We start from the raw sequence: 12,448 nt of genomic DNA, 5'->3' as shown, positions 1-12,448 counted from the left end.
ACACCAGGAGTGATTTTGAATGAAATGCAGTATGCGTAGCCACCTTGAAGAGCCCTTATGTACAAAGTTATTCAAGCATTGGACATACTTTGAAACAGAACCAGAAGTACCATGCTAATTTAACCAAGTAAAACATACTTGTTATATCAGATACTTAACACCACTCTGACACATGAAAGCAAGACCATTCAGGTCAATGCTTTTTTTTTTTTTTTTTTTTTACACAGAAGCTTTAAATGTGGTTTGGAAAACACTGCAAAAGTGGAGATCCACAGTTCAAATAAGGTTACATATAGCCTCCACCATCTGCCAAACCAGAATAAGTTACTAGAAGGCAGTATGCTTCATTCACATTGCACAACCTAGTTAAAATCCCTTTGAGAAATTTCTTAATTTGGGTATATTCAAATGTCAGAACACTTCAAAAAGTAAAGCAGCAATACTGCAAGTTTGTACTGCATTTGATCTTTTAACTGTTATAAATGAAACCACACCAATATCAGAATTTTAATTTAATGCACCCTTCAAAAGATTGGAAGAAATTAGCTTATATGGGGTATTTGATAAAAATGTGACTGCCTGTGAACAGAAAACCCAACCATATCCTTTCCAAAAGAAAGTAAAAGGTACATATGCCTGATTCCACTTGAGTCATCCTCTTCACTGAAAGTGTTAGAATTCTCTTGAGTAACAATAGCCAGACTAGAGAACCAATTATGTATTAGGATAACCTACACAGTCAGGTCAGAACTACTGGACCCATTCATTGCAATAATCACATCCAGGGATATATTAAATATGGATTCTGACCAAGCCAATTCACCCAAAAAAAAAAAAAAAACCATTTCTGCTTTGTTCAAGAGCAAAGCATACGTATCCTGTAATTAGGCAGTGGGAAATTAAACTGAACACTCTTAAGAATGTGGGTGTAAACTAAACACACAGAACTTCAAAAATAGAACATTTATTTTATATACACATTTAACAGAACATGCACCAATAAAAAAATCTAAATGTTATAGGCATTTTGGTTCTGCCGGAAGGAATTTGCATTCCACAGTTCTCAGCTCAGTGTGGTGGTGCAGCAGGTTGGGCCATGACCTGCTGTGTGGCAGGTCTAGGGTTCAAGTCATGCTTGGGGTGCCTTGTGGCAGACTGGTGGTCCAGTCCAGGGTGTCACCCCTCCCCCTTCAGCCTTGCGCCTTGTGTTGCTGGGTAAGCACCAGTTCACCACAGCCCTTCATAGGACAAGCAGTTCTAGACATTGTGCACGAGTTCCCAGCTAGTCTGATATGGCCCCCCTTAAGTACTGTAGGTGCTGAACATTTCAAAGAACTGAATATACATTAAATGTAGCAAAAGTTCCTGAACATAAAACTCACTATAAAAATAAAATCTTCTGCACATTAAACAGTACAGGCCAAAGGGCAGTGGGATATAAAGGACCTGGCATTAAAAAAAGCCAGTCAATACTGGAAGCCCAGTTATTACATTCTTTATGCTTGTGGAAAAAGTGAACAAAAAAGTAAATGCACCTCCTAATCATTTGTAGTGCGAAAAAACTTTTTACAGGAAAAAACTGCCAACCATGTTTTCACCTTCTACACAAGGTCACATTAAAACGTGCTCACTGTCCAATCTTGATGTCCTTCAAGGTGTCTCAAATTTAGCAGTTCAGGACCATAGTATTTCCATCTTCTTTGACGAGTCACTGTTTCACTTTGTCCAGGATGTTCATTTCATGAAGTATGCAATTCCTAGCCCTATCCACGCCATGGTTGCAAATGCAAGAAGGGAATTTCTCACCACCGACTCAGCATCTTCAATGGTGAAGAACTCCACAAATCCTTCCTGAAGGGTAAGAAGAAAAAAAGTTAGAACCTGTAAAGAGCACTACACCAGGTGCTTTAATATCTACAATCAACATGTTATAACTCAGTTTTTGAAGACTGGTGTTCTGCCACCACAAGAAATTTCATACAGGGTATTCCTCCCAAGTGTAATACACACATACTTAAGGTGACAAAGTACATAAAACATAGGGGTTGCATTTATTGTTTGCCCAAAAACAGGGGTAATTCCATACATACCCAGGCCTTATTGTTGAGCAGCCACTCTCTTTGCTCAGTGAGGAGGTAAGTAGAGATCTGTGCCCCAACTGTCCCGATGCAGTGCTCACGCCCACTCTCCTTCAGGTGCTTGCTCACCTCTGCGCCAAACGCTACCAGGCCAACGATGCGGCCCCAATTTGTCACCTGATCACTGAAGAGGTTCTGGGCAACAGCTTTAATGAAGCCCATGTCATCACTTTCCTGCTCCAGCCTCTGCTTTGAAATCATACCTAAAAAGGGAACAGGAGAAACCACAGGCTATAGCACATTCTGCACTTTTGGGTACCAAAACTGTAGTTTTCCCTCTACAGAGCCCATCCAGAAATGATGGAAACATTTACAACACACTGGCTTTCAACAGTGGCAAAAAAACCTCAGTCACATTTCTGCACACTGAATCAGTAAGACAGCTTCCCAAGACACACACATCTCCAATAATGCCTTCACAGACATCCAGTGAGTGTTTAAAATGTAGAGGGTCATTTAGAGTCATAATGAGTGCAAATGAGCTGTCTTTTGAGAGACTAAAATTAAAGCCTGGCCCCTTGACGGCTTTTGAAGATTTGCCAAGCCCAGGTGTCAAGTGCTAGGGTGCCCCACTACAGTAGCCCTAGCCCATCTCCCCCATCTGAGCAGGTGCTCTCGCAAAACAAGCCTTCAGCCGGATTCACTGCACGCAATACAGCTGGACTTCCAGCTGCTGCCCCATTCATGACACATTCGCACCAACGGGTGGTCTGAGCTTCAAAGACTTGAAGACGTGATGTGCAAGCAGTCGAATTCACACAGCAAGGCGCAGTCTTACTCCATGTATGGTCAGCTTCACATTACGGTTCTCTCACTTGGTCACTTGCTCGGAGCCCCTTGCTGATAAGGCAACCAAATAAAGTGGAATTCAGGGAACTCCTCGTTCCTGGAGGAAATTATTCTGAGAAACAGAGGGCTGGTGGTTACTGAAAAGAGTTTTATTATTCCTTCTAAGTTTCAGACCACACGTTTAAAAGAATTTTTAAAAAAAGTCGCCTCGTCATGCGCGTCACACAAAACGGTCGCTGGCGCGCTCTGAGCTGAGCGCTGGTTAATACGGGCGCGTGAGGGTCGCTCGTGCCATCGCGCGTCGGTAGAACGCAGCTCGCGCGCGCCGACCGTTTCTTGGAAAAACAAGACGTGTGAAACCCAGATAGGAAACGGTCTCTAATCGCCCCCTCGAAATCATTCCTGTTTGACGAGATAAATATTGGCACTTTCCGCTTCCGATAACGCAGCAGAAAAAACGTCAGACACAGAAAGAGAAACGAGCTTGACATAACTCAAAACTGGACTCGCCGACCACCACCACCACCGACTATATACCCCCCCCCGTGGCCCACAGGAACATACGAGAATGTTCTAGACTCGCCTAAGCCTTCTGCAACGGGACAACTAGGGTCGACATCATAGCAGAAGCGAATAAGCAGCCGCGTGGCCCGTAGAGTTCGGTTAAAAGCGCAGAGCCATGTTTACCTTTGTATGTAAATCTGTGCTTCAGGAGCACATCTTCCACGACGCGCTGCATGGTGCGCAGAGCTCTGCTCCGTCTCGGCTTCCCCTGAAACATCCCAGCGTACAGCAGTAGGAAATCCCCCAGCAACTCGTGCGTCTCCCGCTCCAACAATTCGTCGCCATGATTGTCGTGGAACTCGCACATTTGTCCGCATTCCGTCGTCGGCGAGTTGCCCGGAGTACAAGGCAGAGAACCATTATCCTCGACCCCGCCGCTCCTCGACTTCGGGACGAGCCTCTCCAAGACGAGCTTTTTTGGAGTTCCTTTTCCCCCCGTTTTGGGAGAGCGGAGGCAGCTGTCCACCTCATCCAGCCCGTAGAGCAGCTCGTCCTCCACCTCAGAGGCCAGAGCCACCTGGGGCGCTTTGTCTGAGCCGTCCTGATAGTTCGTTCCTCCACCTCGAGCTTTATTTCCCGGACAGCAAATGTCCATAAAACTGGTGTGAGGAGGCTTCATCATCGACTGACTCATTTTTGGAAAAAATGAATTATTAAACATGTATAACCCGTTCACAGAAAGCGTCTCGTCGCGGCACTTGTAGCTACTCGCTGTCCACATGTGATCTGGCGACCGTTTGCAAGCGGAAGTTCTTTATAAGGGGAGGGGAAGGGGGCGGGGTTATCGTGCCTACGCCGTATTACGTCACATCTACGTTTGTTCTTTATTGTACAATGGCAATATTTTAAGTGTTATTGGTTGAATGTATATTTAAATATAAACAGTATTCCTTTCACACAAAAGCATTCTTAAAGCCGTTCTGGAACTGCAAATTATTTAAATAGGTAAAATCAAATAAAGATGGTGCCAACCAATAAAAATAGTGCCTATCGCTTATTTCACACATTTTTAAAATTTTAAGCAGTAACCATGAAAAATGTTATAAATAAATTAGACAGAGAGGTAACAGGAAAACTGGTGTAGCCTTTCATCTTTAAAAAAAAATCAGTGATGGTCTTGTGAAGATGCTTTTGTTAATTTAATGGGGGAAAGAAGTGTTATAATAAGAATATTTGCTTAAATCCAATTTCATACACAAGTTGGTCTTGCTTAAACATTGAAAGCACCGTTTGTTTTGCATGAAAGATTCTCAGAATGTTACAGGTAAGCGCCTCACCTCAATGAAAGAAACATGAATTGGAAACATGATTACTGATCAACACAACTGAGGAAAAATCATGCGCTAACTGCCACCCCTGTCATTCACAAGTGTCAAGTCATCAAAAGGCTTGTGGATCAAATGTTTCTTTGTTGTACTTTGTTGTACTGCCTCCCTCTAGTGGCATAAGAGAAAAAAAACTCAAGCAGTAGTCATGGCAACTAGACCCAGATACTGTATTTGTTTAGTGTCGCTAGGGAGGTAACCCCCTCGCTGGAGCACATGTCAGATCCGCGTCCAGTTGCCATGACTACCGGATGATTATTTATTTATTTTTTCTGTTTAAAGGTTTACACTGAGAATGGGCTTTTACAGGAAAATTATTGATCCTTAGCTATTTCTTCTTTCCCAGAATATGTGGCGTTAGTTCGTACTATATGTCGGTTTTTAGAGAAATATTTTTGAAATTAGCAAGTTTTGGCAAATTTTGGCACCGGGTTCCAGACACCGAATATTCCAGTACCTTTTAAGAGCTGACGCTTTCTAGAATGTTCAGTTAACTTCTAGAATCTTCCAACGACTGTTTCGTTGCAGTACTTGTCTAGAATTTTCCAAAACTTTCTAGAACGTTCCAGAGTGTTCTGACACATGCAGAAAATCTATGTAATTTTTTTTTTGTTAATAAATGGTGTTTAAAATCTCTCAATATTGTGTCCCTTATCTGTATAAATTCTTGAAAAATTTTGTGAAAATAGAGAAAGCAAGATTCTGTGGCTAAAACAGACCTACTTTAGGAATTAGTGGTATTTTTGTTTTTTTTTTCAGTAAACTTCAAGTAATCATAAACAGCGCAAAAATCAAGATAACTAAGAACTTTGAAAAATTCTGTTGTGTTATTGCGATAATGCAGGGACAAGTACAGAAGTCAAGTTCAAATAAAATTTTATTCCAAATTATGAACACTAGTACATTTATATAATGTAAAAATCTTAAAATCTGATTTCATTCAATCATGTTTTTTTACTCTTGAGTCTGAATAATTTCCTTGCTGGAAAATGTAAAACACACTGCAAGGAGAACATTTTTTTTTTTTAGAAAATTCCAAAAAGTAGATTAACATCAGGTAAACTGAAGACTTAATTTGCTTGTATTATTCTGTGAGGAACTGGTGTCCTGTTCAGCATGTATCCTAACTAACTTCATTAAGTGAGGGAGATCACCTTGCATAGGAGGGAAATTGTTCAGTCTAAACCATAAATCTCATGGTTGGATAAGCATAGCATATTTTGGAGACTGAAGATTCTTGAAAGTGAAGAATATGACAAAAACCTCTGTACCCAATTATTAGTCAACAAGAATATGGATGAGTGACCCTTTGTAAGTAGTGTACAGTACTAGCAGTGTAAGTCACCATGGTTAGTAAGGTGTGTGCGCTGGTAACACTACATAGAGTTCATTGGAAGTCGCTTTGGAGAAAAGTGTCTACTAAATTAATAAATGTAAATGTAAGAATCCAGATGAGATTGGTTTTGAAACTTCATTGATGTTGCCCATTTATTGCACTAGATTATTTTGTAAAGTAGCAATGCCAGTACACTGCTTACCAGATGCCACTAGTTCACAATACCCTCGATCTTAATAAATTTGACTGCTAAATTAGATGAAAGGTGATGAAGTTGCTCCCATCTTACATATGTAAGCATAATCTGATGTATTTGGATTGGAATAAGCTGATAGCTGTATATATGGTCAGAATATTTGTAATCTGAATTTTGAGACTATGTGTGAACATAGTAATAGGCAAAACAAACATATTGCAGTCATTCAGAAACTGGCCTTAGAGGCACCACATATTACTACTGCTAAAGAGGTAATAAAGAGGTGTGAACAAAATAATGTACTTACACCAATCAGCCAAAACATTAAAACCACTGACAGGTGAAGTGAACCCCATTGATTATCTCTAGTGGCACCTGTCAAGGGGTGGGATATGTTAGGCAGCAAGTGAACAGTAAGTTCTTGAATTTGATATGTTGGAAGCAGGGAATATGGACAAATGTAATGATCTGAGTGACTTTGAAAAGGGGCTAAAGTGTGATGGCTCAATCACTCCGGTCAGAGTGCCCATGCTGACCCCTGTCCACTGCTGAAAGTGCCTACAAAGGGCATGATGAGAGCATCAGAACTGGACCATGGAGCAATGGAAGAAAGTGGCCTGGTCTAATGAATCTCGTTTTCTTTTCGATCATGTGGACAGCTGGGTGCGTGTGCGTCGTTTACCTGGGAAAGAGATGGCAGCAGAATACACTATAGGAAGAAGGCAAGCAGGAAGAGGCAGCGTGATGCTCTCACGAGGGGAACCTACACAACACCAGGCAGGTGGTTTTAATGTTGTGGCTGATTGATGTATAATGAATTTAATGCAAAATGATAACATGATTGTACTCTGGTGATATTGAGCAAAGGAGACACTTTTTAAAGAGGTGCTTTTATTTCTCACCCTGAAAACACTAATGGAGTTTCCTGAGCTCTCTTGCACACACTTGCATAAATTTATTTAGTGCCATTTCATGAGGATGAAATCCCACACTATCATCACTATTACATTTACTGTTTTTAACTACAAGTTCTTCCTTGAGGTGGAATTTTTTTTCCATTTTGAGTGTTTTAACATCTGCCCTTGTCAGTATATAATGACTTAAATTGTTTAATTGGTGTATAGACTATCAACTCCTCTAGTGTCATGTGTAATCTTGTTTTAATAAATTACTGTCAATTTCTGACATACACAGTGCATTCACATACAATTTTCAATAAAACTTTTATTCACATAAAATATTAGATCAATTTCTGATGATGGTAAACAAGGCAAAGGGCATGCAAGTGTTTTGCCCTCTTAACATCTCCTATCCATCCTCAGTACATAGCTTGGCTAAGCATGTAAACAAGATAGGCAATTACACAAATTTACAAGGCATTGTGTATGTTGAACCTGGACCAAAAAGGAACTGAACTGAAAAAAAGACTGAAGTTTATTCAGCCGTTAGATAAACACATTTCAAATACTCTGACTTTGCAGGGAAAACTGGGTTGTTTAAATTCACCCTCCCATTTCAACACTAACAACTATCTGCATTTAGTTAGACAGTCTCAGTTTGATCAGGTTCAGGTTTATATACCATTTAGTGTATGGTTTGGAACATTGAGAAATACCAAATTTGATTGCACCTTCCAAGCCCCATGCCTTTTATTTAGGGGTCCAGACCCTCAGTGTCCAACCTTCCACAAATGTTTTAAGTGCAGCAATAAAAAGTGTAGGCATATTGCATTCCCTTACATTTTAAAATTAATAATTTTCAGGGACAATTAGGCACAGCTAGGTTCTCTCTGCAGCTGGCCATGTTCAAATCCACAAATGCTTAGCCTTCCATTATAAAGGTACCTGAAGCAATATGAAGTGCAAAATACATTCAGCCTATGAAAGACCTTTTCACTCCTAATTCTCTCAAAGAAATATGCAACAGCCTTTCCCTAACCTACAATTCTTTCAATTTAAAAACATACCGAAATGAGCAATGTTTCACCAAAAATGGCTCCAACATATCATCTATTTATAAAGGGACCCAGGCATTATTTTTACGTTAATCTTGTGTTTTCTAAAATGATTCTGTTGTAGTGCATTATACATGCTTCTTTGTCCAGTGAAAATGTTTGACATGAACATCATATTAATATTTAATACACAGTGCACTTCTGACAGTGATTAGATAGGCCCCCAATCAATTCAGGTTTTCTGTAATCACAATTATTCTTTCACTAAAAAAAAAAATAGACACCTCAAACCCCTGTTACGAAGACTAAGCCCTGTGCCACAAGTCACATTATTTAGGTACTTACATCAGTTTTCAAACACACTAGATCACCACAGCCTAGAATACATTCCAACAAACAAAATTTTGAAAGATTGTTTTCAATGTGTTCTTTTGTTGTTTTCACATACAAAAACTGTGACTCAAGCACTTAACTGTTTGCTGGTTGTCTCCCTGACTGATTTCTGAAAAGAAACAAAATGTTCAGTTGTAATCTCAGAAAGTAGATTCAGATTAGGTATGACAAAGTACAAATGCAGCAATGAATGGATAAATGCAGTGTTCTCTTTGATACTTGGGCAGAGGTATGCCAATGGCAAATTACAGGGTAGCAGGTATGTTCAGTTGATAGTTAGGAAAACTAGTCGAAGAGGAAAAACGGTACTCTACATCAGTATTAATTACCAAAATCTGTCAAATATCAGGCCTACCACTTTGATGAGAAAGATAAAACAGCCTACTTTGAAGCAATCTTATCTATGGTGGTGCAATATTTACATGATTGACCAGGGAGATACTGGGTACCTTAAATAATTTCCACAATTTACCTTTTCTTTGGCTGCTAAACCAAGACTCCTCCAAATCTGGGTTTGTACAAAATAACATTTCAAAATCTCCGAACACTCAACACCTTCAACAGACAAACTTATTTAGGTTATTCTAAATGCATATGTACAGGGGAAAAAAACAATGTCCATGTACAGTATCTGGACTCCAACTATGTAGTTCTTAGATCTTTCAAGCACTGCCAAGGATGGGAAATTAAGCGGCAGACCAGACAATGTCACAAGGCTGAGCTGTACATATGGTAGCTGTACACGTTTCCCCACAAACCCTTCTCCCTTCCCCTTGCCCCAAAACCAAGCTGACTGACTCTATAGCATTTCCAGATGACTGCACCAACAGGAGCCTGCAGAGGAGTATGGAACCAGCTGGAAGAGGGGAATGAGGGGGGCTGCTGAGCTTGGGGGTGCTAGCCCACAAGTTTGCTGGTCACCAGTGAGGACTTCCTTTGGGGCAGGTCCTGTGGTGTTGGAATGTGGTCCCCTGTCACCAGGTTCTTATCTGGCCCGGCTGCAGGTAGTTGCTTGTTCTTCATCTTGGCCTTGGCCATATTGTAATCGCCTGAGTCAAAGTACTTTTGCTGTTCAGGAGAAATAGAAATAGATGATAACGTATTATCACACACACTGAAAAACAATTCAATCCAAAATCTATATTACTACGTTAATGTAAAACACATCTGTTAACCTTCTATCTTGCAAAACTAAAAGTCAATCTAAGTTTCTCAAAAATTTTTAAGCTTTGCCTGAGCTCATCAAATTGTACAGCCATTCAACACAGTACCTATAAACAAACACTACTCGTGTACCATGGGTGGAACATACATTCATAATACACATTTACAAGGAGATGCACCGGAAAGCTTCCAGTTTTCCCACTTACGCCCTTTTGTAGTCTTTTCATCAAGAAGTCAGAACCTCCGGGCTTTTGGCCCAGGTTTGGGTACTTGGCTTTCAGCTTGGCCTCCTCTGCCTTCACTGGATTAGAATTCTTTTCCTGAGAATCCTGTTGTAAAAGAGAAAAAAAATCATGTAAGAATACTTTAAAAGATAGTAACCTCTAGCTGTTTGCTCAATTGACATGACCCTTAACTACTTCATTCTGTATCAAATAAAAATTGACTGTCTACACTGAAAATTGGTGCAGGAAACCTTCAACTGTTAACTTTAACAGCATCAAAGCATGAGAAGCACTCAAAGATTTAACTTGCTCAAAAGCATTACCATATTAGCACAATAATATACATACACAAAACCTGTGTGCTTTATAAACCAATTTAAACTTGAATTAAAAATTCCTCAGTCACTAGACCATTTAAATTACCCAAGGTGTACATTAACACACTGTCATGATAATTACATATCATCCAAAAAATATATATTCACCACAAAAAGAAAGTACGTATTTTAAGGTGAATTAGTACCTTGACATTTGAACATAAAGAAAACCATTGCCAAATAATTCTTAATATGTTACTGTGTTAATCTTATGCTACACTGAATGTTTCCATAGCTTTGTGGCATTTTCTGTTGAAACTACATTCTATTATGGTTACACTAATAAAGAATCCAGGTCTCTTCTGATACTTTCAGGCCTGTGACAATAGATTCCCAACCACAGAACTATATTTGTAACACATTTTTTTGTTTCCTATCCCTTAGAAGCAGCAAAACTGGAAAATAACTTTATGTATTGGGTGCTACAGCGGGGGGGCTGCGGTGACACAGCGGGTTTGACCAGATCCTGCTCTCTGGCAGGTCTGGGGTTCAAGTCCTACTTGTGGTGCCTTGTGACGGACTGGCGTCACGTCCTGGGTGTGTCCCCTCCCCCTCCAACCTTACGCCCTGTGTTGCTGGGTTAGGCTCCAGTTCGCCATGACCCCGCTTGAGAAAAGCAGCTTCAGACAATGTGCGTGTAGGGTACAGAAGGTAGTGCAAACGCCTCACACCTCCTCCTGGGTTATCAGTTCAGATACATGTTTGAATCCAGCTGTTTGTACATGCTACCTGCGCTCGTATGCACGTCCTCCCGGACTCCAGGTGCGCTGGTTTTGTCCCACCTGATCCACAGAAATGTTTCAGGTGTGTTAGTGACTCTTGTCATTTGTGCATGTATTAGTGGGAGATTGCCCTTCGTGGATTTGATGTCCTGTCCAGGGTGTACCCAGCTCATGCCCCCCAATTCCAGGACAGCAGGCTCAGAACCACTGGCACTGCTGGCAGTGCAACCCAACATGCCAAGTGGACACTGAGCAGTGGAGTATTTGCAAACGTTCTTATAAACGAACACCGCGGCCAAATGCAACCTCATAAAGTAAATAAAAACTGTAGCTTAATTCATGGAGCACCCTTCCAAAAACAACGAGGTACATGGCATCACGACCTTTGCTTTGTGGCAATTCGGCTTTTGTGTTCAAACTAAACCGGAAGACGTTTGCGCACTTTTACGACACAGACCAATCAGATATGTGTTCATTTGACAGATGGCAGCGCAAACCAATCAGATGAGCGGAAACTCAAGCAAGATTCTTTCTTCAGTCTGAGCTACAGGAGCAGTCGAACAAGACATTTTGAAAAACATAGGAGATTCTGCAGATTACAAGCGGGTTGCTTTAAAGATCTACGGGAACTGACTTGATTAAGTTAATCGCATAAATAAAATTAGTGTCTGCGCCCGTTAGCTACCGTTACATTTTCACACAGATCGTACACACCACCTGAGTACATAAATAGACCCACCTGTTTTTCCTCCTCAGACTCAAACTGAGCCTCAGTTTCCTGATTTTCCGTAGACATACTTAACCTAACCTACGGCTATTTCTTCGTGCCTTCCAAAAATTGAATACAAGGGTTTACCCCTACCCCCAAAGCCCAATACGCGTCCGTCGTCCGTACTATTTCTTTATTCTGTATAAAATGGCGCAAGACGACAGTGACGTCACCGTGCGGGATCGCGAGTCATGAGAGGCGCGTACAGTAACCAATAGGACGAAGGGAAACCCTTTCGAGAGCGTGGAAAAAGCCAATGATTTGTCTAAAAAAGTTATTTCCAGCTATGCTTGTCTTGAGTAATTACGACACGAGTTTATACCTGAACCTCGTTTATGTAGATTCAATTTATATTTTTTTATTTCGCATGATTATGTGTATATTTTTGTTTACTTCGTTAGACAGTTTTATACCTTCAACCACGTAAAAGCAGATAATCTCGAAAGTGTCCACTGTTGTTGTAATGAAATTTGTATACATTTCTAATAAATGTTTCC

General features: G+C 40.6%; 2 protein-coding genes across 2 annotated transcripts; both read right to left on the bottom strand.

Moving 5' to 3' along the window:
* Window positions 1-1,458: 1,458 nt before the first annotated feature.
* Window positions 1,459-4,226, bottom strand: LOC108941856 (induced myeloid leukemia cell differentiation protein Mcl-1 homolog). Its single transcript, XM_018764743.2, has 3 exons — window positions 3,615-4,226; window positions 2,091-2,341; window positions 1,459-1,851 (listed from the first exon to the last, which is right to left on the bottom strand). Exons 1-3 carry the CDS (start codon window positions 4,210-4,212, stop codon window positions 1,735-1,737), a joined length of 966 nt encoding a protein of 321 aa, XP_018620259.2. The 5' UTR covers window positions 4,213-4,226; the 3' UTR covers window positions 1,459-1,734.
* A 3,329-nt stretch (window positions 4,227-7,555) lies between these two features.
* On the bottom strand, window positions 7,556-12,094 carry ensab (endosulfine alpha b). Its single transcript, XM_018764776.2, has 3 exons — window positions 11,922-12,094; window positions 10,066-10,188; window positions 7,556-9,763 (listed from the first exon to the last, which is right to left on the bottom strand). Exons 1-3 carry the CDS (start codon window positions 11,976-11,978, stop codon window positions 9,593-9,595), a joined length of 351 nt encoding a protein of 116 aa, XP_018620292.1. The 5' UTR covers window positions 11,979-12,094; the 3' UTR covers window positions 7,556-9,592.
* Window positions 12,095-12,448: the final 354 nt, after the last annotated feature.

The sequence above is a fragment of the Scleropages formosus genome, chromosome 18 (genome assembly GCF_900964775.1).
Source record: "Scleropages formosus chromosome 18, fSclFor1.1, whole genome shotgun sequence".
Classification (NCBI taxonomy): Eukaryota; Metazoa; Chordata; class Actinopteri; order Osteoglossiformes; family Osteoglossidae; genus Scleropages; species Scleropages formosus.
This window is presented reverse-complemented; position numbering and strand designations above follow the sequence as displayed.